This window comes from Cyanistes caeruleus, chromosome 21, assembly GCF_971803275.1.
Source record: "Cyanistes caeruleus chromosome 21, bCyaCae1.hap1.1, whole genome shotgun sequence".
Lineage (NCBI taxonomy): Eukaryota > Metazoa > Chordata > Aves > Passeriformes > Paridae > Cyanistes > Cyanistes caeruleus.
Genome location: NC_141721.1, coordinates 3,272,378 through 3,297,892, shown reverse-complemented (window position 1 = coordinate 3,297,892; position 25,515 = coordinate 3,272,378). Strand labels below are relative to the sequence as shown.

The following is a 25,515-nucleotide window of genomic DNA, read 5'->3' as shown; positions in this document are numbered from 1 at the left end:
CCAATACTTACAGAAGTATTTACCATACATTTCCTACAGAGCATATTCAGCATTAGTGGATTCTTTTTTTTCTTGCTGCAAAAAAAGGCTACATTCCATTTATCACTGCATCTGGCATCCCATCTCCCCACAAGGATTGTCCCCAGGACCTCTTTAGGGGACAAATTATTTATTTTTGGTCCCCGTCTGCCTTTTTAGATCATGAATGTTGTACAGATCAGAAACATTCTCATGATCAGTCTCAAAATTGCAAAGGAACCTGAATACATTTGATGTGGGCTTCCTGAGCAGTAATAGATGTGGAATCTCACTTAAAAAGGTCTTTTAAGATTAAAATTTAACATTACAGACAGGAATAAAGTGTAACATCTTGTGTGAAAATGCGGCACAGGTGAGCACTTAGAACAGCACAGGAAACCAGAACCCAATGTGTCATGTGCATTTTATCATTTCTACATCTATAAATCCAGCATAAATTAATATCTACCTAATTTCCAGGTACACAACATTCCTTTAAGGGATGCATGGGATGCTGCCCTTGTTCATTAGGCCATTAAATATCAGAGAATGAGCAGTTACCTCTCCTGAGCAGTGAGCAATAAACCAGCTCCTCTTTCCATCCTGCCAAGAGACCTGTGCAATCAGACCCCTGTGACACCGACACCCACAGTGCTCTGCAGGACTGCACAGCTCTGCCTTGAAGTATCATTTCATGGCATCAGAGAGTCCAGAATTAAACATGAAACATTCTGCTAATCCTTGTTAAGTTGACAAAGAAAGCTGCTACCCCGTACTTGATCAGCTCCTAAAGAAAAGTGTTCCCTTTGGTAGGACATCAGACTGTGCTCATGGCCAGGCACAGAGACTCAGCACTGGGAAATCTCACTGAGATTTGCAGCCAGGCTGCATCTCAGGAGACTTCCTATTATTATTTTCTTTACTAATAAATCATTATGTTGTCTCCTTCACAGCACAGAGAGTTCAAATAAACCTGTCCCTGTGACAATCTGACTCTCTGAAGGAGTGTCCTGTTCTGTTGAGTCATGTGAGAGGAAAATACAAAGTAGAAAGACAGATCAAAAAGGGGTAGCAGAAAGGGCCCTGGAGGCAGACTTAAGTTTGGTATTTAATATTTCAGGTAAAATATTCACTTAGCATCAATTATCTTGTTGGGCTCTTTTTTTATTATTTTTTTTTTTCCTCCAAATGAAATTGCTTTCTGAATCAGCCAGCTCTCTAATTACCAGATTGAATGATTGAAATTTTTAGGGCAATTAAATTCAAGCCTTTCTTTTTCAGTCCTTATGTTATTCCCCCCTTCTCTCCCTCCCCTCTCCAGTCTGGAGCCTTTCTATAATTTGGAGGCAGTTGCAGAAGCAAGCAGACCTTTAAAGCCAAGATGTATGTCTCCCTTCATTCCTCTGTGGATTTGTTTCACCACTAAGCAGAGAGGGTTCTGGTCTCTCAGGACATGTGCATTACAAACACACAGCATTGTGTGGGTTTCATCCCAGTGTGTCATGTCATTTAAAAAAACAGCTTGGAAGGATTCATTTAATATAGAAATTCCGTGAAAAGATAAAGATCAGTGCAGAAAATACAGGCACTATTGGAAAATGCCTGCAGATCAAGCTACAAGACTAAGGAGCAAATTGATAATAACAATGATGATTGATGGTATACTAGATAAAAGAAAACATAACTCCCAATAAAACAATACAAAAGTCTGTTAACAGAGCTGCTAGGACAAAACCATGAAATGGTTGGGTGAAAGGATAAGAATTCTTCCAAGAAAGGAATTCAAAAATTCACAGGATGGAATCCCAGGCCCAGTGGACTCAGTGACAAAGTTGCTGCTCATTTGTCTCTGTTTTGGGGATTAGGCACTGATCCTGCAGAACGAGTAACCACATTCTCACATGAAGGTTTGTGAGCTGTTCTGTGGATTTCAGTGGGACTATTCCTCCCTAAAAATTAAGTGGATGCTTAACAGCTTTGATGAATCAGGATCTAACCCAGTGAACACGATACATCTTTATCACAATGACCATTGGAAATCATGTAGGATTTCCCTCAGAAACCTCATCCTGAGCTTTTCAGGTTTCCAGACCCAGCCTAGGACACAACCCTGGGGCTGCTCTCCAGCAGGCACTTGCAGGCAGAGGGGCTGAGGGATTTATTTTCATGCTCTGGTACACTGGGGATTGGTATAATGTCACTAAGTCAGAACGATGAGCACCAGGCTAACTTCCAACGTGCATCCACGGCAATTTCACTAAAGCCAGATGAGCTTTATTATGCCTATTTATTACTTAATTATCCCTGTAGGTGTTTGAGGTGCCCCACAACAGCTAAAGCAGTCCTTGCCCTGAAGAGCACGCAGTCAGATCTAAGATTAGAGATGACAGCACTGCAAGGGGCTGGACCTGGAGAAAGAACAAGGTCCTCGTTCAACCAGAAACTTAAATGCACATCTGTCCCAAAGTTCAGTTCACTGGTTAAGCACTGCTGTGACTCAAGGATGGGGTGACTGACAGAGAGAATTTCAGATGCAGCTTCCTGAAAAACCTGCTGAATTTAATGTTTTGGTGTTCCTGTATAGAAAGTCTGAGAGCCACGGATCAGACCTTTAGGAACCATGATTTCATGTCAGTGGAATTATGCAATTTCACACTGGTTAATGTTTTGGCCCATTGCAGTAATTCCAGTGGATGGAATGTGTATTAATGTCCATGAGCATTCCCTGGGAGACACAGCCCTCGTGGCTCCTACGCTGCCTCCTGTTTCCTCCTGCTCCCACTGCCATATTCATTACCACACATCTCTTTTTTCATGCTTTGAAGTCCATGACTCTCCACCACTTTGCAGTATCTTGGGATATGGCCCCAGACTTCAGGCATGTCTATAGATTCAGGGAAAAGAGACCTGATCTGAGTCACTTTATTGCCATTTGCAGAGCAGTGCTTTTCCACCCTCCAGGTACAGAAGCAGTTCTGCAGAGCCTCAGAGGTTTTCTGAATGCCTGCACCAGGCTCTGGGGCTACTGAAGTGGCCAGGATTTATTGCTGGTTTCCCCAGCGTTTTCCCAAGGAGTGTGTTTCCCTTCCTGCTTTTTCAGGATGCCATGTCCACTTAAAATCTTCCAGTGCATGCCCTGTGTTCATTATTTAGCAGTACATGGGAAAACCCCTTCAGCTCCAGCTTGCTGTGAGGGCTGTACAATTGTATCCCAACTGCCTCCTCTACTTATCTGCTGCATTATTTCTGTGAAAGCAAAAGCTGTGCATGGAACAGATGCTTGGAATGGTATTGGGATCCAATTACTGCACTTTTCCAACCTTACATCTATTGTCTAAACTTGGAGCAGGCATATTTTTATTCCTTGGTGACACTATATAAAGAGACAATTGGCATTGTGTTTGCTGGCTGACTGGTTGGCAGAGAAGGGGTGGAAGGAGCAGCAGCACCATGGTAGGTTTTATCCTTCCCCATGCCTATTTATCTCCCTATTTCTTTCTGACTCTAATGATTCAAGCAGAGCAGGAACGATCACCCAGCATCCCATGAAATCTCATTTTAGCATCACATCCAGAATGCAGATATACCCCACAGAGTGAGCTGGGAGCTCCCCAGGACTGCTCTGCATGCATTTAACAAACGAGGAGGGCAGAGAACGTAGATGGATGTGCAGAAAGGAAGAGTTTGTGCAGCTCTGTCCCACATTCACACACCTGGCACGGCTGGTGTGAGATAGAATTGAGGTCTGCTGTGGTGTGATGGGGACTGAGGGAAAGGGATTGCTCTGGAACTGTGACTGTGGGGAGAAGTAGGAAGCACTTGAGAAATTTCTGTGTCTTGCCTTTGCCCTGCTCACTGTTGGCTTTTAGCTCTGGGACTCCACCAGCCACCTCACTCCATGTGATTCCAAGGAGCAAAGAATTCCTGCCTGAGGAACCATGGGCAGATTGGGCAGATCTTTGTCTCCTGCAAATTCAGAGGAACGACTATAACAATATTAGAAAAAAAACCAAAAAAAGAGCAGGTGATTTTGTCTTTATTTTGCTCCTTTTTCAGGTCCTTTTCAGGCTGTCTAAAAGCAATGCTGCCCAGTGGCTCCCTGGGGCTATGGAATATTTGATCGTGGAGAATACCAGAGAGGGAGTTGTATATGAAAAGCTTTCTCAAAGCTTAGTTCAAACTTGATCCTATTTAAGCAGGTGATGAATGTGATCCACGTGCTGTTCTGAGCAGGGCAAAACCACATTCAATGGCATTTCTAAAATCCATGCACAAAACAGGTTCCAGTTTCAGCCAGTGCCAGCCCAGTGCCCGTGGTTTCACACTCAGTGTTTCAGAAGGAACCAGTGCCTTGTGCTGATTATGCCTCTTCAGGTGTGGATTTACAGATTTCTCTTTAATCAGCCTCAGTAAAGTCTAAGCCAGCCTTTTTGTGGGGTGGGGGACAAGTGCTGGGTCTTAGCTTTTCTTTTTCCCCTCTTTTTTTTTTTTTTTCTTTCCAAAGATTTCACTTATCAGTTTTTTCCCTGCCTGCTTAGTTCAATGACACACCAACACTCACTGATGTTTGAAGATATTCCAGGATATTCTGTGATGAAATGCTTAAGTTAGGAGATGTGAAAATATAGTGAGAGACTCGTCTGTCTCCTGGCTCCCAGCTCAACTGACGATGCTCTGTGGTGGTTCTTTTCATTGTGCCTTTTGTTTTGGGAAAATCTCTTCTGAGGTACCTTACCATACAGGGACACATGAAACAGATTTAGAATGGAAAGAAAAAAATAGCCTTAATGAAAGAAAGCTGAAGAATATCTTTACATAAGGAAGTGATCATTTTTTATTAATCAGAGGGAAATGTATATGTAATTATGCTAGATGAACTCTGTGGGGAGGTTTTTTTCTCTCTTTATGATGTCTTAAGGGATTTATAAATATTACAGAGGTTTTATAGCATCATAATATTTCAGATGTGCAGTAAAGCTACTTTCAAAGGATTAGTGCAGACAAAGCAGCATAGTAAAAAATAATTACAAGTCAGCCAGTGCTACTAGGCTCTGACATCCAGGGCTGATGACAGTGAGAGAGGCAGGGTTCAGGGAGATAATTTTTCTAACAAGAGCAGACCACACAAGTGCTGTGGAATGGAGTTCTGAGAACTGTCTACGGCTCTCCGTTTATTCCAGGGAATTTCAGACAAGCTGGGTCTGTGATGTCTCCCCGCATGCTCCGTGCTGATGGGGAGAAGGAAGGGCAGAGGCACAAGGAAGGAGGGGGAAGCCTTTTTCTTATTCCCCAAACACTCCCGTGTTTGTTCAGTTCGAGTGACACCTCGCAGCACATTTCTGTGCCCAGAAATAGCCTGCACTCTGCTCAAGTGTGCTCTGCAGGCTGGAACGTGTCACCTGGGCTGGCACAGGCACTGACCACAGCACAGCCACGCTGACTGACCCCTGCAGCTCAACTGGGGCTGCTTGTGCCACTGCTGGTGTGTGTGAGAGAGTGTGTGTGTGAGTGTGTGAGTGTAAGTGTGTGTAAGTGTGTGTGAGTGTTAGAGTGTGTGTGTGTGTGAGTGTGAGTGTGAGTGTGAGTGTCTGTGTCCCTGTGTCCGTGTGTCCATGTGTGTCCATGTGTCCGTTTGTGTGTGTCCCTGTACCCCTATATCCCTGTGTCCCTGCATCCCTGTGTCCATGTGTGTGTCCCTGTGTCCATGTGTGTCCCTGTGTGTGTCCCTTGTATCCCTGTGTCCATGTGTCCCTGTGTCGGTGTGTGTGTCCCTGTGTCTGTCTGTGTGTCTGTGTGTCTGTCTGTCTGTGTGTCCGTGTGTGTGACAGCCCCGTGTGTGCAGACAGGGACCGCTCATCCGTTCCCATGAAGGAGGAGAAGGTTTGCTGGGCTGGACAAAGCAGCTGCTGGATTTGGGCTCAGCTGTTGGATTTGGGGTCCCCAAGGTGGAGGAGGCTGGGGAGGTTTTCTGCTGCTCTGGGATGGGGTTGGGGATGTCAGGAGGAGGCTGTGACTGGAAAGGGTTTTCTGTGGGAGGAGGAGAACGCTTCAGTGTCCAGGAGTGAAGCAGGGAGGCTGCAGGCCAACAGATTCTTGTATCTAGCAGGGATCAAAGGTGTGTCTGTGTGGGTGTGCACAGGCTGGGACTACACACTAAATGGAGCGAGGATGAGAAGGGAGGGATCTGTTTGTGACTGCAGAGCAGGTAATAAAAGGATCTTCTGTTTCTCAGTTCTGATAACGTGGTTTATTTGAATGATCTGAGGCTGCTGCCTGTTTGAAATGCAAATTGTGCCCTTAGAGCAGTTTGTGTTGCTTACTCCTCTAGACTGTTCCCTCAAAGGCATGCACTTGGGTTGGCCTTGTGCTGCTCACCTGCCATGGAAAGGACCTAAACCACTCTAAAAAATGATGGCCTGTCCATAGCTGGGATGTTTGGTGCAGATGCAGTGTAAATTATCTCAGCAGATCAAACCTGTGGGACAAAAATCAACAAATACCCTGTCCCATGCTACAGCAATCCCTTGTCCAGGTCTGAGGTGTAACTTCTGATTCAGAAGCCGTATTTAATGATAACAAAAATTTGAAGACAAAAAATGTCAGCACCGAGATCCCAGAGTGGATGAAAAACAAGGAGAGAGTGTGATGGATGAAAAAGTAATAGTAACTGAGAGTTAACATCATACAGTGGATCACAGCAGGGGACACAGTCTGAGCAAAGTGATGGATGATTCTGTCTTTTCTGTAGTTGTAGATGTAGTTGCAGAGGAAGGAAGTACAAAATGTGAAGCGTAAAAACCTGGTGGTATCTTATGTCTACCTTGTCCTGGAGTGAATAAACACTTAAGGGTACAAGACAACAGAATCAGGCTCTTAACAGTGTCCACTTCTGATTCTCCCTGCAGGGCTCTCTCCCTGCTTATCCACTGAGGTTGGTTTTGGTGGAAAAATTAGAAGACGCAATGAGTGGCTGAGTAGGGAAGTGTTTCTGCTTGTGTTTTTTGACTTTGCTGTCAGGAACACCACACTGTGTCCTCGTTAATTATTAAGAGTATTTTCTGTGGAGCTTAAAGCATGATGGACTAAACAAGGAAGTGACCTCACCAAACCAAAGCAAACCAAACCAAAGCAAACCAAAGCTGTGGCTTGTGGCAGAGTGCTGCCCCTCTCTCTTGACTGCCTGTGGAGATGTTTCTGTGCTGCAGGAAATGCCAACTGGAGGTTGGTTAATTCCTACTTACTGGAGGGTGCCACTGTGCCCCTGAGCAGCCACTGAGGGACCCTGCTCACCCTGCAGCAACTTGCCAGGTTTTCCATATTTTTCTGGGTTGTCTGCAAAATGCACTGAGGGGTGAAGATGATAAAGCTCTGCAATAATCCAGTGTCATGGATCTGCTCTAGCATCACCTCTTTATGAATTTATCAGGGCAAACAATGCCTCATGTTCTGAAGTAAGAATAAGGTATTTTCATCTCCTTCCTCCTTTGTATGTAGACACAGAAACTGATTCCCTGCCCCGTTTTCTTCTGGGTGACCCTGAAATCAAATTTCCCTCTTCACTTGAACATTCCCCCCCGACACCTTTGCAGCATATAAGAAATGGATCCCTGTTCCTACATCCAGAGAGGCAAAGGCCACACACACTCATTGGCTCTGCCTCCCTGTGTCCCTCCACACCCTGGTTCTTTTGGGCTCCCTGACTCTGCCAGAAAGGAGAAATATAAAGAACCTCAGTGAGGGAATCTCAGCTCAAAGAAAATGGCTGGTACAACAGAGTTTTCTTGGGACCAGATTTTGATATGGCTCCATTTCTTCATTTAAAGCCTCTAAAACAAACCAAAACCAACCAAACAAAACAACAACAAAAAAAAGACCCTTTAAAACCCAGGCTAATTGAAAGAGTGCTAACACTGGTAAGACAAATGAGTGATACGCGACAAGCCTGTGGTTTCTCCTCTAAAGTGAAGTGTTGTTTTCTTCACAATGGGATGATTAATACGCTCAGGCAGGAATATTAATAGGCTTGTTCAGTTGTTGCAACATTCTTCCCACTGCTGTGCTATTGAGGCCTCGGAATCCGAGCCCAGGGGACCCTCAGCTCTTCAGTTTCTCATCTGGCACGTTTTGTATGTCAGTCTCACAGCACATGTTGCAATGAGAGCTGCTCTATCTTTGCAAAGTGCAGCCTGGCACACTTTGGTTTCAAGAGTGGGGAAATCAAGGCAGGCAGAAGTGATGTGTCAGTCACCCACTTTCTCCTCTGTGGGTCACCTACTAAATCCTTGACGTCTTAGAAGCCACATGTTTGCTCAGTTCTGTGATGTTCCTTTTGATATGCCACTCTTTCAGAGAGAGACTCTGGAGTCAGAATCCTGATTGTGTTCATTAAAAAATTCTGGAGTGTTTGGAATTGTCAGACAGCAGCACAGAACTATTCTATTCTCAGAGTTATTCTTTTCTGTAACACAGACCTATTTCTGTTCTCTCAGAGCTGTCTTTCAATTCAAGTTACCCACCAGAAAGACAATGAACTCTGTTCTGTTCCTGCTCCACCTACTTCTCTCTCAGCCTTCCTCCTCATAGCTTCTCCCTGCCCAAATTATGCAAATTGGGGTGCAGTTCTTTCTGTGATTACAAATTCCCTGGCTTTTTAGGGCAGGTAAGCTGCATTCCCAGTACTGGGACCTGGTAATCCAAGATGCTCTGTGTTGGATGCTACAAGACTTAGCTTGAACCTGGTGATGGAAACCAACCCCAGCTGGCAGCTGTTCATGGGCCCCTGTGAAAGGTATTGGTGGTCTCAGCCCTCTCCTATTTCTGAGCAGGTCATAAATAGGATCCAGATCCAGGCCTTCAGCAGAAAAACTAAAAATTGATTGAGCATCATGGGCACTGATCTCCTCTGTCATCCCTGGAGAAAACAAACCAGAGAGTAACAGTGAACAAATACGTTAGGATAAATTTTTCTAGTACTTCTAGGCTGGAAGCAAATTAGTTTTAATGTCCCTCCCAACCCAAAACATTCTATGATACTACAGTAATTGTTCCTTGTATAATAAGTTTTCAATCTTTGCCTTGAAAAGGACTCCACTAACGATCAGAAGTTTTGGGGTGGTTTTTGACTTGCTGGTCTGTTTCTAATAGATCTTGAGGTGCAACTTTTGCATTTATCTGATCCTTCCTTACAGCTATAGCCTTTGCTTGAAGCCTTACAGCCCAGAGAACCCAATAAACTGAGGAATAATGGAGGAATTGTCAGTGTTTGGCATTTAGAAGAGCAGGACCCCACTGGTGGTGATAGCTGAAAAAATGCAGATGGTTTTCTAGCACAGGGAATATTTATCAGGCTGAGCATGGATGCTGTGTTTGGCCACAGCAGAACAGACCATGAGGGGAGCAAAGCCTGTTTTGTGTGCAGAAGGAGCAGCTCCAGGAGCCCAGCAGAAGCAGCCCCAGTGCCCCATCCGAGCCCCCAGCCCTGTGGTCAGTCCCCCCACAGCTGGCAGAGCTCTCCCCTGGGGAACATCTGCTTCCCCTTTCCCTCAGGGAACAAATACATGTAAATACGTGGGATTGTTCTGAATATTTCCATTCGATCTGGAAGTGTTGAAAGCCTCCTCCAGGCACCTCACGTTATATGGAAGATTGCCCATTACTGCTCAAAATAACACTTATTTCATGTGGAGGAGGAGGAGGGAATCTGTTTATTCCAAAATCAATATTTCTACATTCATTAAACATTCCACTTATTAACTTCTTTTTTCCATGCCTGTGGTGGCATTCTATCCTTGTTTTTATCCTTGCTACAAGTATATTTTTCACTTAATTTCCATTTCTATTTCCAGATTTTAGTTCTTTGAATTATCTGATAGGAGCTTGACAGGTCTGGAGTGTGGGTATGTGGGAGAGTGTCTAACATTGCCCTGATTTCCCCCTTCCATATCCTGGGATCTAAACCAGGGTGGCTGAGTGCAGAAATCTGCCTGGCAAATTAAATTGATCAGACAATGTATGCTTCAAACAGAGTCAAGTGGGAATATTTCCTTGAGCTGCTCTGCTCCTCAGGATATTTGAAATCAGTATTGAATTTGAACTTTCACAGGCTTTTTTATTTTGATGAAAGGAGACAGTAGAAGTTGCCTTCTGTTTCATGCAGAATAGCCCAAACTAAGTAAGCCTAATTTTCTGTGACACGAGAACCAGGTGGGACTATGATAATGAAGTTTAAAAGTAAAAATGATAAAGAAAAAAGTAATCTGTCTGGAAGGGAACTCAAAAGGCGATGCAGCTCATTATCCTGCCCCAAGTAAGGATAATGCTGTGGTTAAAACACTTCTGTAGTCCTTTGGAATCACAGATTTTATTCTTTACTGCAGAACAAGAACTGTATTGTCTTAGGCAAGCTGGTTGGGCCCTAATTCAAAGATATTTAATGAAGCCTAGTTCTGACTGATTTTTAGTGAGCATTAGATTCTTAGATATCATTGTAGCTCTTTCCCCAATCTTGCTCTGTCTCAGCCTGCAGACTCAAGACATGGTGATAAAAGCAGTCCTGCCCTTTCATTTAAGATGAGTATCTTGGATGTTAAAATAACACGGTCTGGTAAGGTACTGCACTGCAGTGCCATAGGTTGGTTCAGGAATAGAGATTCCAAAAGTGGAAGGTGCTCCTGCTTGGGAAGGATTAATCTGTTCTGTCAGTGCTGGTCCAGACCAAGCAGATTTCTAAACATTTCTGTGTGAGTAGGAAATGATATAACTTCCCTTTATAGTTCCTGAGCTGAGTCTTCATGCAGGGCCTTGCTTGGAGTCTGGCTGCCAGTCCCAGCATGGGAACTGGGAAGAAGGAGCCCTTGTAGGCACTTACCCGAGTTCTGGAATTTCTTGAGAACAGCAGGCTGGGAATTCTAGCTCCTAATCTCCAAGTGACACCATCAGGATGTCACCCCTGAGCTCTGCAGAGCCAGTGTGGAAGGGGAGTGATCCCTGTGTGGAAGGGTCTGGGATGCTTTGAGGTGGAGGTGACCCTGCCCAAGGAACAGGCAGCTCCTCAGGGGAGCAAACACTGCACCAGGGAGGATGCTGAGCACACTTTGGGTCCCTCACCTTTCTGAAGGCACCACAGTGACAAACTGTCCTGGTTTATCTGAGCTCTCAGGTCCCAGGACACAGCAGGGAGTGGCAAAAGACCTCAATCTGTTAATAAGGCAGCAATTTTTATCCCTTGTATAAATATATATATATTCAGTCCTATATATTTATATATCTAGATCTATCTGTCTATAAGATTGAATTTTAAAACCTTGTAATAACAAAGCACAATCCTCTTGTATTATTTGACTGTGTAGTTTTTACCTTCTGTTAAAGATGTAATTTGTTTTCATGGGTGCTTAACAGACAAAGGAATATGTATTTGATCTTCTTATTTGTACTACAGGCTCCCAAAAAGGCAAAGAAGAAGATAGAAGGTGGTTCCAATGTTTTCTCTATGTTTGAACAAACCCAGATCCAGGAGTTCAAAGAGGTTGGTCACTACTCTGCTGTTCTCTATAGTCTCCTGTTATTGCTAATGAATAACATAGGTTTTGTTTGTAATCCTTATTCAATTCTCCATCTGCTTTAATAGAACACACAGTTGTTTTCTGAATCATCCCTGTGGTTTTGGCTGGTAGATCATTTTCCTTGTGTGTTTGTTTGTTCTTTCTTTCATTCTTTCTTTCCTTACTTCCCTCACTCACTCCCCTGTTTCAAGCTCAAGACTTATTTGAAAAGCACCCAATCCCCCACCCCAAAATAAAGGAAAAGCGTCCTCTCATCCACTTCAGCCCTGATTCAGGAAAACACTTGAGCACATGTTAAAAGTTAAGTGATATTCTAAATCAGGCATTGTCCTGACTAGAGGTGCCAGGCTGAACCAGGGCTTTCATTCGTGCTCTGTTCCACAACAGCAACAGAAAATATTTGTGCCCTTCTGAAGCTGCCCACAAACTAGGAATGAAAATGCCAAGAAGCCCTCTGCCAACTTTCTCCACAAATACCAATAAAACAAGACAACATGTGGAGATGAGCTAAGCATCTTTCAGCTCCCAAGGGATTTGCTGTTCCATGCATTGTAGCTACCTGTAAAACTGATAGGGTGGCCTAAAAGCTGGAGCACATAAAAGACAGACAATCTGTTTGATGAGTTTTTGCTCTTTTTCTGTGTGGACAGTCTAGAGTGTCCATGAGACCATCACATTCTGCACTGGTTTGTCATTTTAAATTACTGATTTTTTCCCCATTTTTTCTGACTCATATCTCCAAAGCAATTTCCAGTGTGATAAATGTCTGCTGTTTCATTTTGTGCTTTCACGTGGCTTTCAAGTTTACTTTTCTTGAGGATTCCCACCAGGAAAGCTCAGTGATGAAGGGGACTAAACCCCAAGGCAAGGCCTGGGAATATGACCCAGATAAATTAATTTGAACCACTAATAATTTCCCCACAGTCAATGGGAACATGTTTGACTCTCTTCTCCCACTTCTCCATATCCTAGTAACCTCCATTTCATTTTCTCCAAGAATTAGTGCTTGAAGATGGACCAACAAAAAGAACTGGACAGAATGCCACTATTTGACCTTCTCTTAATGTGACAACACCAGGAGCATTTCTAGGGGGATGGTGGCAGAATAATGGCAAAAGCATGAGGCAGCGGAGTGGTCGAGTGAAACCCAAAACCATGTTGTGTCTAAGAACTGCATACTTGGGACACATATTTCTGAAAGGCTGGTTTGGATTAGAACATTTTATCTAGAGATTTGAGCTCATCAGCAACTGTTTCAGCATTGCTGTTCTGTTATTTAAAATTCATCCATTACAGTGCCTGATGCTCTTCCTGTCTCACGTGAGCTGCCTGAGTTCGGCTTTGCTCTTTATATTTTCTTTCTCTTTTGCTTCCAAGTTGTGGGGAATCACCATTTAAAGCAAGGGCAAAACATCTCTAAAGAGCTGGGCTGAATTTTTTTTAAGGGGATGGTTTGGAAGGTAAATGTAAGATTATGAACATAATGCTGAAAGGAACCCCGTGGGCAAACTGGGCTGTGGGCAGTGGGGCTCTGTAAGAAAAGCTGGAGGGGAAAATACCTGAAGATGTGTAGAGATAGCTTGTTCATGGTAAGAAGTTCACCCTGTAGGGCAGCAAGCTTTAAAACTCTGCAAGTTACTGCAGTCTCAGGGGAACACTGAAGAAAGAATAATTCCTGACCATTGCAAAGATACTCTCCCATACTGATGTGTCTGTTAGACAGAAAAACAGCTTCAGAGTCGTGCCAGGATCAACTAATATTCCCCATAGCATGACCAGAGGAATTTCAGGTCATTAAAACCTTTCCAAATCAATGAAACATTATAAGTGTGATGGCAGCCAAGAGATGGACACACAAATGGGTAAACAGATAGATGAGCTGTTTACCAAGTTAGCTGGCTTGGTAAACAATGGTTAGAGCACATGAAGTCCATGTTGGCTGAAAATAAAAATAAAAAACAACTGCTTTTTTTCTATTGGAAGTTAAATTTTGCCTGACAAGAGTATTCAAGGTCAGCACATCAGCGTCAGTCAGAGCACACAGCAGTCTCAGAGATGCAGTGTATTGGAAAGGGGAAAAAACTTTGAATAAATAATCTTATGGAACCTACATTTCTCTGTACTTTTGAAAGTTCAGCTATCTCTGTGTGATGGATCATTCTAAGGCCCAGGAGGAAATGACTTCAGGTTGAGAGCAGAGAGATATCCACAGAAATGAAATGTTTTACAGAAACATTTCAGCCTCATTCAAAGAATGGGGTATGGGGAAGGTGAAAACACAGAGCAACCTCTGGCTTAATCTGCCCTGGCTAAAGCCTCCCTAATTCAAACTTTTATGGGTTAAGGGCTGAATGGCTGGAGCTGCCAGCATTGGCTCCAGCCCAATGCACGCTGCACTGAGCATTAATTTAGTAAGAAGAAGTTTGGCTGGATTTAATTAAGCCCCTTGCCAAGATACAGTAATGTGTTGAAAGTGAGGAAAGTGCAATGATGTGGAGGAATCAAAGGAAGTTAAATATTCCTTTTTACAGCATGAATATCATCTTCCCATGGACTGATGTGTGTGACTGGAACACTGTCCTGTGCCATGGAAATGGCAATAGCTGTTCCTTTTCCTTCCACAGGCTTTTACCATCATGGATCAGAACAGGGACGGCTTTATTGACAAAGCAGACTTGAGAGACACATTTGCTGCACTAGGTAAACAAATAATTCAATACTTAAGAGATATGCTGTCTCAATTTCAAGCACAGAAGAAAGGTTGGTATTAGAATGACAGTGGAGGAAAAAATGAGATACACAGGGGAAAAAAGAAAACCTGTTCAGTTTGACCTTCCTCCCTTTGGTTTCTGGGATCTCACTACAGAGCTGGGAAGTCTCCTGAGCAGGGAGGGGAATGAAGGTCTGATCCCTCCCCTGCAACTATTTCAGAAGAAGCCTGCCCAAGCAGGGGTCCATGCCAGGCATTTCTGATTTGCCTCTGAATCCAGGCTTTTTCATCTGGGAGCCATGGAATATCCACTGATTAGCACTGCAGTCATGGACTAGCTGCCCTCTGCCCACACAAACCTAGGAGGGCTTCATGTGGAGTTCCGTGCTGCTGTGAGTTTGCGTGGGGTGAAATGTGCACGAGATTAGGTATTGTCCATTCCATGGCTGTCATAATCTTGATAATATCAAGCAGATTAGAGCAAATCTTCCCAAGGAAAGAAAAAATTCAAGCACTCATAATCCCGAACCTGGAGTTGAATCCTCATTGCAGCATCTGAGGCTTGAACAGTGATGTAGGCATTTGGGCTTTTGCCATCTGGAGCTTATTAAAAAGAGCTTGATAAGAATCTTTAGTGCTCCCCGGGGTGGAATCAGACGCCAGCAGAGTCAGTGTAAGGAGCAGAAGCTCCTGAACTCTTTATTGTGACAATGAGGTTTGCAAACTTTGGCCTGTAGCTACTGTTACCCTGAAATATTTATTTCTTAAGGCCAAGTTCTGCTATCTTTCCTGTTCAGTGAAGCCTTTCAATGCCTATAAAGTACATTCACAGCAAATTACCACTCAATTTAAGGAGGGTTTCCAGGGTCTAAATTCTCATCAATAGGGCTGCACAAGGATGGGGAAGGGATACCACTACTCAGCTCATCCCTCTGCCCTCTACTCAGAGAGGTGTCTCAATATCCAGGAGGGCAAAGACAAGACCTTGGATTCACTTCAGTCACTTTCATCTCTGCTAAATTAATATCAGTGGGGCCCATATTTCACCTGAGGTAAAAAATAAAGCCCCAACCCAAAAGGCAGTTTATTTGGAAGTGCCCCTTCTCTCGTCCACTGCTGACCATGTCTGTGTTATTTATCCTTCTTGCTCCTTCAGTCACCCTTTGATCTCAGAGCCAGTTCTGCCAATTTCTTTTTCACTGGGGTATTCGGGAGTTGTGTTCTACCATGTTATTAGCAAAGTTGCACAGAGCCCTGAGCTCCCCAGTGGGAGGAGATGAATGGGAATCGTTTTTCGAAACACAATTTGTGATTTATTATGAAAAATGATCTCTGCTGCAGGTCGTCTGAATGTCAAGAATGAAGAGCTTGAAGACATGGTGAAGGAGGCGCCAGGTCCTATTAACTTCACTGTCTTCCTTACAATGTTTGGGGAAAAGCTGAAAGGTAAGTACCTCTGGGGGATTGGAGAGGTATCTGTCAGAGATCCTCGGCACTGAAATATCTCAGCACCTTGCAAATTATAATAATGTCTCCACAGAACAATGCTTAGAGGCAAGGAGGGATCTCCAGTTTTGCAGACAGAGGGGAAGCATGAAAGGCTAAGGGACGGTGCAGAGGACAGTTCAAAGATCTGATTTAGTTTACACAAGCTAACATGAAAGTGATGAGTTGGGGTCCAGAAGGTGGTGAAACCTCAGCAGCCTGGAGCACAGTACAGGGGAGTTATTCACCATCAGAAGGCTGAACTCATGCTCATGCTCTAGTCACAGCACTCCCAGTGTTAGCTGGTTTTAAGCATTGCTAAAAACCCACCCTTTTTGCACGCCTTTGTCACATTAAGCAAACATGGGCTTCCCTCATTTTCTGTGTTCATTGTAACTCAGTGGCCCAGCCTCATTGTCACTTGAGGCCAATAGTGATTTTGCCATTAGGTGAAGATTTCACTGAATAACCCTTAACGCAGTGGATAAATTGAAATAATTAAATTTCAGTGGATTTACAATGCTATGAGAGAGAGATTTTACCCATTGCCACAGAATATATAGGGAACACTGTGGGAAGTTCAGGAAATTTGCTGTGTGAGCTGGTAATTTAGTCATGTCTCTTCTCCAGTTAATGGCTGGAAACTGCAAGAGAGCAAGACAGAACTCCAGTCATCTTCCTACAGGCATAAGAGAAAGGTGAAAGCCTTCAAAGCAGGGCTGGCCTTAGCCAAACACATTCCAGAAGTTTGTTAAAATAGCTAATGAATAGAAAAATGGAAAAATCAGATCCTATTTTCTTAAAAACATTTATTGTTTTGTTGCTGAACTCTGGCTTTATATTGCTAAACACAATTCCAGTGAAGGGTTTTCTATGGTTGGAATAGAAAATAGAGAGGTCTGAAAGAAAGAATTCATGCAGTTGGTTTTGGAAGAAAGACACTCTTGCTAGAGAGGGCAGGAAGTCTGGGAGGCATGAGAGGTGATGGAGAAGGCTGACTGAGGAGAGGATTTTACTCCCCAGATATCAACCTGTCTGTGGTACCTCCACCAGGACATTCCAGGTGTCTTCTGGCAGAACAGGGAGTGCCTTCCTCCATATTCTTCCTCCTGGGATATGTGGATGTTTGTTGTGGGGTGTCCTGCTGCCCATTCCATTTGTGAGCATGGAAATGAGCTCTTCCTCCTCTCCCCTCTTCCTCCTCTCCCTTCTTCCCCCTTGCCCTGTACAGTTGCTGGAGCTGGCAAAGCCTCTGGCCCTGCCAGTCCTGTGGCCTAAAAGCAGAGCCAGCACAGGAAGGTGAATGGCAAAGCAGAACCCTCTTGTCTGCAGGTTTCCTGTTGGCTACTAGCAAAGGAGGAGGGTTTTTTTAATTTCCATTTGGTGAAGGGAAAATCACAGCTGTGCTTGTCATGCCCTTCTGGTTGGGTTTGTCATGCAAAGGAAGCAGAGCCAAAAGACTGCACATTCCCAATCAAAACTAATTGGGATGAAGAGCCTTTGTAGTGCAATTAGAAAGGGAGAAAGGGCTAGAGGAAGTGGATATGGCAATTTTGCAACACTCTTTATTAGCTAAGTACCACTCAGAGAATTTGGTGAAAGGTGCTTTCTAAGTAAAATTTGTTGTGCTATAATTGATTTCTGTCATAAAGGGGAAGCTGGGATTTTCAGGATGAGCTTTAGCTTTGTATGTTGAGATTATGATGCCAGATGAACAGCTAACAAAACTCGGTTTATGTTAATGCCAACCACATGGAGCTGCTTCTACAGGGAGTCAGAATAATACAATTTGTACAGAAAACAGAGATGCCGCACATCAAAGAAACCACTTTATTTACCAGCTAATCAATAAAGAATGCCTGCTGCATTGCTTCTCTTCAAAGCCAAAGTCCAAGGATATGACAGAGTAGAAAATGTAAAACACAGTAAGGAAAAAAAATCCCCCCCACAGCGGTGACTACTTAAAATGCAGCCCTCTCCTTGGAGCTGGGGGATGTTTCTCTTCATGGGACAATCAAAACACTCATTAAACACCAATGCTCTTTGTATTGATCACAGATTCATTGCAGTTTGGATACATCGCCCACAGCTTGGCAAAAATAATAGACATGGGCATTGTGTGGCGAGGAGGAGGCCATCTAGCCCGAGGTTTGTTCACCATTATATCCTCTAGGATCCTGCTAATCCTTGTGAAAGCTTTCAAACAAAGCAAACTGTGAAGGCATCAGGAGAGTCTGTAGAGCAGGGAACCTTGGCTGGGTTCTGTTCTGGTTCTACCTCTGCCAAACTTTGAAACAAACTTTGAATCTGCAACCCTTTGTGTTGTATCCTTTTTTAATCACTCCTTCAGCATACAAAATAGCTTCATTTTGTCCATGGAATCAGTTAATCTGCTTGTAAACCTGGTTTCCTACAGCTATACAAAGATTTGTATTCTGTATACTACAGTAATATTTTGAAATATTGGGGAATAGTCAGAAACAGAGTACACGGTGTATCCTTTGGTGTGGGTTGAAAATGAGTGTACTCAGAGTCTGCAGTATTACAGAATAGTCAGAAGCCCCAGCCAAGATTAAGGCACTGTGAAAACAAGTCCCTGACACAAATGTTTTCCAGTCTAAAGAGATGGGATAGATAATGGAAGGAAGAAAAGGAAGACCATTACAATCATTTTACTGCTGGGAACAGAGAGAAAGGGATATTAAAGTCATACCAAAAATCTGTGGCCCAGCTAAGGGCAGAAGCAAAATCTTGCAGCCACAGTCTGGTTCTTTAAACCATCCTGTTTCTGTAAGTAACACTTAATGAAGAGACACTTAAGGGGAAGGGCACAATGGGATTTCAGTGCAGATCACCATCTCACATTGATCATCCTGTTTCCATTGCATTCCATTGGCATTTGGATTTTATGATGAGCTCCATTTCCTTTAGTGAGGGAAATAACCTCTTCTCTATATGGCCAAGAACAAGTAACATCAAAAAGTGTTTTTACAAGGAACGTACAGTGCAAGATTAAAGGAAGCCAGTGAGGGAAACAGTTTGTTATATTTTCATTTCTGAAAGCCACTAATCCTCTGGGTACTGATATTGGAGACCAGTTCCTGGAAGTTTTCTCTCCTGCAGACATAGAATAGATATGAGTTATTATTTTTAAGCTTCTGAGCATTGAACTATTCACCTCTATTGTTTATCTGACATGACAAATGCTGCCGACTTAGGGAACCTTTGTCTCCAAACCCACAACTGCAGAATTCTCCATTTTGCACTGTTTTCAAGTGAATGTAATTACTTAGCAAGTATTCTGCAGCCAGAGAAATACATCCAGACTTCTAAATTATATTTCATTAATTTTAGGCACGGACCCAGAAGAAACCATTCTGAATGCTTTTAAGATTTTCGACCCAGAAGGAAAAGGCCGCATAAAGGCAGACTAGTAAGTTTATTTCAAATCCTTTAGAAGAATAACAACAATAATAATAATTGCAGAGTTTTAAAGCACTGCTTAAAAGATGTATTTTTCACAGTGTTTTAAGAGGCAGAGAAACATTTAGCTTTGTAAGCCAGAGTTGTAAGTCTGGACTGTTGTATGAATGTATTTGTATACCAAAAAGAGATGTTATTGTCTTCAGACATTGCAAGAGCCAACGGAAATATAATCACATGTAGGCCATTAGATAGCCTCTTTTTGAAGGTCTGGATATAAATCGACGCATGACTCTTTGTAAATTAACTCCATATGTAAAATTAAAATGAATGTCTGGTGCCTAACTCTCAGTACTTGACTAAATTGGGAAAGCTACTCCCTTCTTTAAAAAAGTGATCAATTTAATTAACTCTGAGACATGGTTTTAGTGCAGGACGTTTTCCTTTTTTATGTGTTTATCATTTGAGCCTTCTGCTTCTAGAAATAATTTGCTGTAAAATTCCACTAGATACGGTGAAAGCCAAACCAAATAATACTATTAATAATCTGGCAATTATTGTCAATATGGCTATTTTTAAATATGGAGGCAGAACTTAATTTGCATTCATATCCTGTTACACCAAAAAAGCAATGTAAAAGGACTTTAAGAGGTATTTGCACAAATGCAAACCCTCCTTGCACTGCCAGAATGGTGCAAGCAGGACTTTCAGGTGAGTGAGATAAATGATATCAAATCAGGGCAGGGGATAAGGAGGTTGGACCTATTGTTCCAGAGAAGTGTTTTATGTACCTAGATTTATGCATATGTTTAAATTAGTTCATATGCTGAAATTTCATGGTGAATTTGGGGTTTGTACTTCTACTGCAGCAGCCATTTCAGGTAGATTTTATAAAGTATGATATGTACAGGAAATCTATCAGGGAATTGTATTTGCATCAATTATTTCTGCTTATGTTGTGATAGCCTCTGACCAGAATCCTGTGGGGATTTCCATGACATTATCTGCAATTATTGATGAAAGTTAGTTGAAAATGTAAAATTCAGGTACAGTCTTTCCTTTACCAAGGTGGTTTTCTATGGCAGTACTCCAGTGGGTCTGAGAACTTCTGCAAAATGCAAAATAAGAGAGACAGTCCTTTGAGTAAGAGCTTCCAAATTAATTAAAACACAAGTGGATGTAGCAATCAATCAGAAGGAACAGAGGGTTAAGAGATGTCTTAATGGTTTTGGGGTTAACATCACCCAAAAAGCTTGGGAAGAACAGTCAGGGGATCATATCAGAAGTACAAACAACAGAATAAATGTAGCCTGTCGCCAAATAGGGCAGATCACACAGCAGTGAAATCACATCCATGAAATACGAACTTCTGATACTCCAGAACCCATGAAATGTTGTATTTCCCACCACTATCTGTAACAATATCCTGCATATAAAATCTGCAGCTTGCCACCCCGTGTCCAGATCTACATTCCTTGGATGCTGGAAGCCAGTTGGAGTTTGGGGCAAATTAGGAATGCAGTATCACACTCCAAAATGAAGATGAGAGAGAAATATTTTATTTTTCCTTGATGGAAAAGGTCAACCTTGTCCCCACCCCCACTGCACTGCTAACATTAGACAATTGTTTTAGTTCATCACCACAACAGAACATAATGTTTACTTATTAGACCCGAGGGTAATGTTGATCATTACAGAACAAACCATTAAATCAATTCCGTGGATGTCTTTGAGGTTTAACTTCTATTCATATGCTTCCAAAATGTAGACATTTGAAGTTTTTAAATAATTTTTCTGTTGGCTCATGCAGCCATTTCAATGTGACAGTTAATGCTAATAAATAATATTTCTCCATATTAAAAAAATCCTGGAGTGTTTCTGTCCAAAACCAGCCATGCTGACCTTTTAATCAGAACTTCTTTTTTATGATCATGGAGTTAACATCCTTCTGGGGATTTTTATGTCTCTTCCCTCTGCGTGTTTTCACCTCTAGTCTGGAAATGACTCACTCAGTCCATGTGATGGTAGCTGGGATGGAGCCTTCTAACCTTTCCAGAAGCTCCAGGAGTTTATAACTTACTTCCAAATTCAATGACAGACTTTGTTTGTCTGCATCATTATACCACACATAAAACCCTTCCCACAGCATGATGTCAAAAAGAGAAAATGCTCTTGGTCCCATTCTCAGCTGGTGTGAACTGGGGCAGTGTTTGGAAAGGTTGGATGATTCAGTCCCAAATGCCACTCATGGGGCAGAGTGAGTCAGGCCAACACCAACTGTGCCTAATGCTGAGGCCAGTGAAACTTTTCAGATTTGGGCCAGATGAAAATGGACCCAGGGGGATGGAAGAGGTCCCAGGAATGCTGGACTTTGGAGCTGAACTAGAGATGATTCTCCCCGTAGCTGTAGAGCTCTGCTCCTTCCCACTCACCTGTTTTCCTCCAAGACAGCACTGTAGAAAGGGCAGACCCAGAGGAAAACCAAAAATGTCCCAGAGATTTCACAGATAATTTTTAAAAAGGCTTTTAAAACATCAGAATGCAACAAGGTATTTGTAACTGTAGAAGGAATTGATGTGAGCCAGGTCAAGGGATGACATTCAGGCTTTTTAAATTAAGGCAAATAGATTTGGGTTTGGTTTGGTTTTGGGGGTATTTTTTGAGAAGAAAATAAGCTTTCTAAAGAAAACAAGATACAAAAAGAAAAAAAGTGCATAATTTCTGGCTTTGGAAATTGTGAGTGTTTGTTTCCCTATAAAATAAATAATGGAAAATGTGCATAGATCCTTTAGTCAGTCCTTCTTCCTTGTGAGTGTGCCAGAGCCTACTGGGCTGTGCATCAGAAGATTATAATTAGATATTTGATCTTTTCTTTTCCCCTAAATACTTTAGGCATGTGAATAGAAGACACACAGTGCCCAGATCTCTTTTTAATTCAGACTTGTTTGCCATGAAGTTTATTTGTAACTTCTGACAAAATTGCTTCCTTCTATTCACCAAGCTCCTTCCTGGATCACACTTCCTGTTTACATTTGCTAATGTTTGTCAAGGGCATATATATCCAATAATCAATTTATGCTGAGGGGAATGATCTCTCTACTCTTGCACCCACTGATCATTTGAGAATTCGCCTTCAAAAATGCAGTTGATACCAAATGGCCAGATGAAGAGAACAGAAACAGAAACTTGAGACAAAGAGTTGAAGAAACTTAGTTAACTGCAGAGGATGGTGAAGTAACACAGGAAAAATATATGTAATAATTTAAGCTCCGTCTTTGACTTCAGAGTATTTCCCAAAGCTTGCACAGATATTTTCACACTTGTCCTTGTGGTCCTTATTCAGTGCCCAGAAACCTCTGTTTGAAATTTTCCCTTTCTGGGTTTCCCAATGTGCACCTGATATCAAGAAGACCTGCAGAAGTGTGTGTGTGTCCCTGTTACAAACTGGGATGTGTAGCCTTTTCCTGGGAAAAAGTCACATTTGTCAGAGCTGTGAATGCCACTGGAGCTTTGTCACCCAAACTGCACTTCTGGCTGGGGGACTTTTCTCATGTGCAGTGTATGGGAGCAGAAATGGAGGATTGACTGTTCTGCCTGAACATCACCAACAGTAGGTGAATTTTGCTCCCCTGGAAGTGTTCCTGTTCAGGCATGATTTCTATTATAAGTAGTTTTAAATATTCTCTTTAAAAAGCAGAAAGGGTTTCTTCCAGAAGAGCTGCTGCTCTCACTCCCCCACAACAAATTCTTCAAAAAAGCAGCCTTTTTTCAAATCTAAAACCAAACCAAACCAGATTTCTATATTTGCCTCAGCTTTTGTTTTTGTACAACAGACTGCTCACCTGTTATCACAGCTTTACAGTTTGTTTTAGTGCTCCAGAACTGCGTCTGATAATGTATAAATACATTTGGTAGTGGCAAAAAGAGACAACTCTGCCTCTTCAGCGTGAATGAAAACTGTGAGATTAATATAGGAATTCTTTTACAGGAAGGGGAAATTATTGATGTTATTGAAGGGATGTTTATGTGAATATAAGTGAGTTTATACTGGTGGATGTCCCAGCACATGGTGCATGTGCTGCCCTCAGCACATGAGTAACTGGGGGAGCTATAAAGACATTTTATCTACAGGGTTAGACTAGAAACAGAAATAATTGTTCCTGGCTTTTCTATTCACCTCTAAACTTAGGTAAAAAAAAAATAAATAAAAAAATTACATGCTCGACTGCCTTCCCACAATGTGTTTAAAACAGAAGGTAAATCAGCTGAGAGTCTGCCCCCAAAATATTCTCTTTGATGTAATTGCACGGGATGCAGATTGTGTGTGGGATAAGCTCCGTGTTCCAGTGCTGTGACTCCAGATCAAGACAGTGCACCGTGAAATGCAGCAGGGCTCATGCAGTTCCACAGCCTCCTCTGGGAATGGCTGCATGCAAATAAAGGATTCTGGGGTGATGATTCGGAATAGCGGCTGGAGCTCTCTTTCAAGTCCTCTTTCTCATTTCATGCTCTGTTCCTTTCATCCTCAGATTTTACAGAAAATATTCTCTCTTTTGGTTTTGTTAAGTGATCCAAACTTTAAGCAGCAAGTGAGGAAACCTAGCATTTTAGGTTAAGATAAGCATACAAAATTGCTGTATTTCAGTTACAGTAATAACCTTAAACAATTTTAAACCTCTATAAAATGTCACAAAAGAGAAATAAGTTGGCAGAGCGAGGCATTGACACTGATGGGTGCCCACAGAAAATCTCTTACAATATCATGTAAGGATTAACAGCTCTAATTTATGCGGTCACACAGATTTTCTTTCATGCAACTTCAGGAGGGATCTTGCCATCTGAATTGTCATGTGCCATTATCACCCTTTAATCAGGTTATTTCATTTTATTTGAACAGCATCAAAGAAATGCTTATGACACAGGCAGACCGCTTCAGTCAAGAAGAGGTAAGGAACTTTATTCAAAACAGAAATCCAGCTCCAGCTCCTGTTCAGCAGTAAGTCCTTGCCCCTCTTTAAATGCATGAATTTAGCTGAAATCCAGACTGAGAGGAGGTTGATATCAGCTCTGGCAATTAGAAACAATTCAAAGCATCTCTTCTGAAGAGCTCCATGGCTAAATCAAAGTCAGATAGATTCTTTGGACTCCCATCCAAGTGCAAGTGTGGCCTATCTCGTGCTGTTCTTCCCCATGGGCAGCTGGGCAACTGATTTACTGGAGTCCAACTGGATTTGGGTGGAGACTGTGTTCTGGTTTCCATTTCTATGAGTTGTTTGGTTTGAAATCTGAAATGAGGCACTGACTTGGTGGTTTGTGTGAGACTGAGCACAGATTCTGCTGGTTGGGAGGAATTTAGGGGGACTTCATTTTCAGAAGAGGAGATGGAGTGGAGCTGGTCTGTGGACAGAACAGACTGGGCAGTCTGTTCCAGTCAGAACAGAGAACTGGACTGTACATTTATCAACCAGGGCTTACTTGGGTTTCAGGGAGAGCTCTTTTCAACAGGGAACTTGTGGGATTCTAGCAGGACTTTATCAACCAGTCATGTTCCAACTCCAGTTTCAATTTTACCAAGCCCAAAGAAAACTTTTCCATGGTGGTTGAAGGACCAGAGCAGCAGGGAGCTGAGCAGGGTTGAAAATGAAACAATGTTCATGCTGCTGTCCCACAGCCTGTGACACTTATCTCTTTTTTGCTTGGCAGATCAACCAGATGTTTGCTGCTTTCCCTCCAGATGTCTCTGGGAACCTCGACTATAAGAACCTCTGCTATGTTATCACCCATGGTGAGGAGAAAGACTGAGAGCAAAGAGAGGAGCTTCTCCTGTGGTAATGCACTGAGTTATTCCATGATGCTCTCGTGTACAAGGGCAAAGCATCCAGGATGTGAAGCCATGTGGTCATCGGAAGAGAACCAATAAAATAATCGAAAATAGATTAAAGTTATTTAATGTTCCTGTTTTTATGAAATACCAAAATACCAATTTTGTGAGGGTTTTTTACCCATATTTTTTTTTTCCTGACAGTGGTTTGAAATGGAATTTTCTTGATGAACTGGTGCTTCTTTGATTTATTGACAAACCTAATGTTCACCAGATGGTCCATTGGGCACTGCACTCATAACCTCTTGTCTTTTTTACATAAGCTCCATGTATTAATTGAGAATTCCTCTGACTTACTGCACCAGGAAGAGTGTCTGGCAAATGGAATTATGTTCCATTCCACAGCCCCTAGCAATGGAAGTGTAAATAAAACAATCCTGTGAATATGCAATATGCCCTCCCCATCTCAGTGATGTGGCCAGTTCCTGAAACCACTT

The 25,515-nt window shown here is 42.5% G+C and overlaps 1 protein-coding gene across 2 annotated transcripts in view; it reads left to right on the top strand.

Annotated features, from left to right (window-relative positions):
- MYL10 (myosin light chain 10) overlaps nucleotides 1-25,142 on the top strand; it is a 75,198-nt gene extending 50,056 nt beyond the window's left edge. Inside the window, exons 1-7 of one of the 2 annotated variants that reach the window (XM_023939131.2) lie at nucleotides 3,433-3,471; nucleotides 11,456-11,542; nucleotides 14,204-14,279; nucleotides 15,631-15,735; nucleotides 19,129-19,207; nucleotides 24,095-24,143; nucleotides 24,901-25,142. In XM_023939131.2, the coding sequence (XP_023794899.1) occupies nucleotides 3,469-3,471; nucleotides 11,456-11,542; nucleotides 14,204-14,279; nucleotides 15,631-15,735; nucleotides 19,129-19,207; nucleotides 24,095-24,143; nucleotides 24,901-24,999 (498 nt within the window). In that variant the 5' untranslated portion in view covers nucleotides 3,433-3,468 and the 3' untranslated portion in view covers nucleotides 25,000-25,142. Of the gene's footprint in view, nucleotides 1-3,432; nucleotides 3,472-11,455; nucleotides 11,543-14,203; nucleotides 14,280-15,630; nucleotides 15,736-19,128; nucleotides 19,208-24,094; nucleotides 24,144-24,900 lie in introns of those variants that run through there. The other variant, XM_086859102.1, reaches the window with a different exon arrangement.
- Nucleotides 25,143-25,515: the final 373 nt, after the last annotated feature.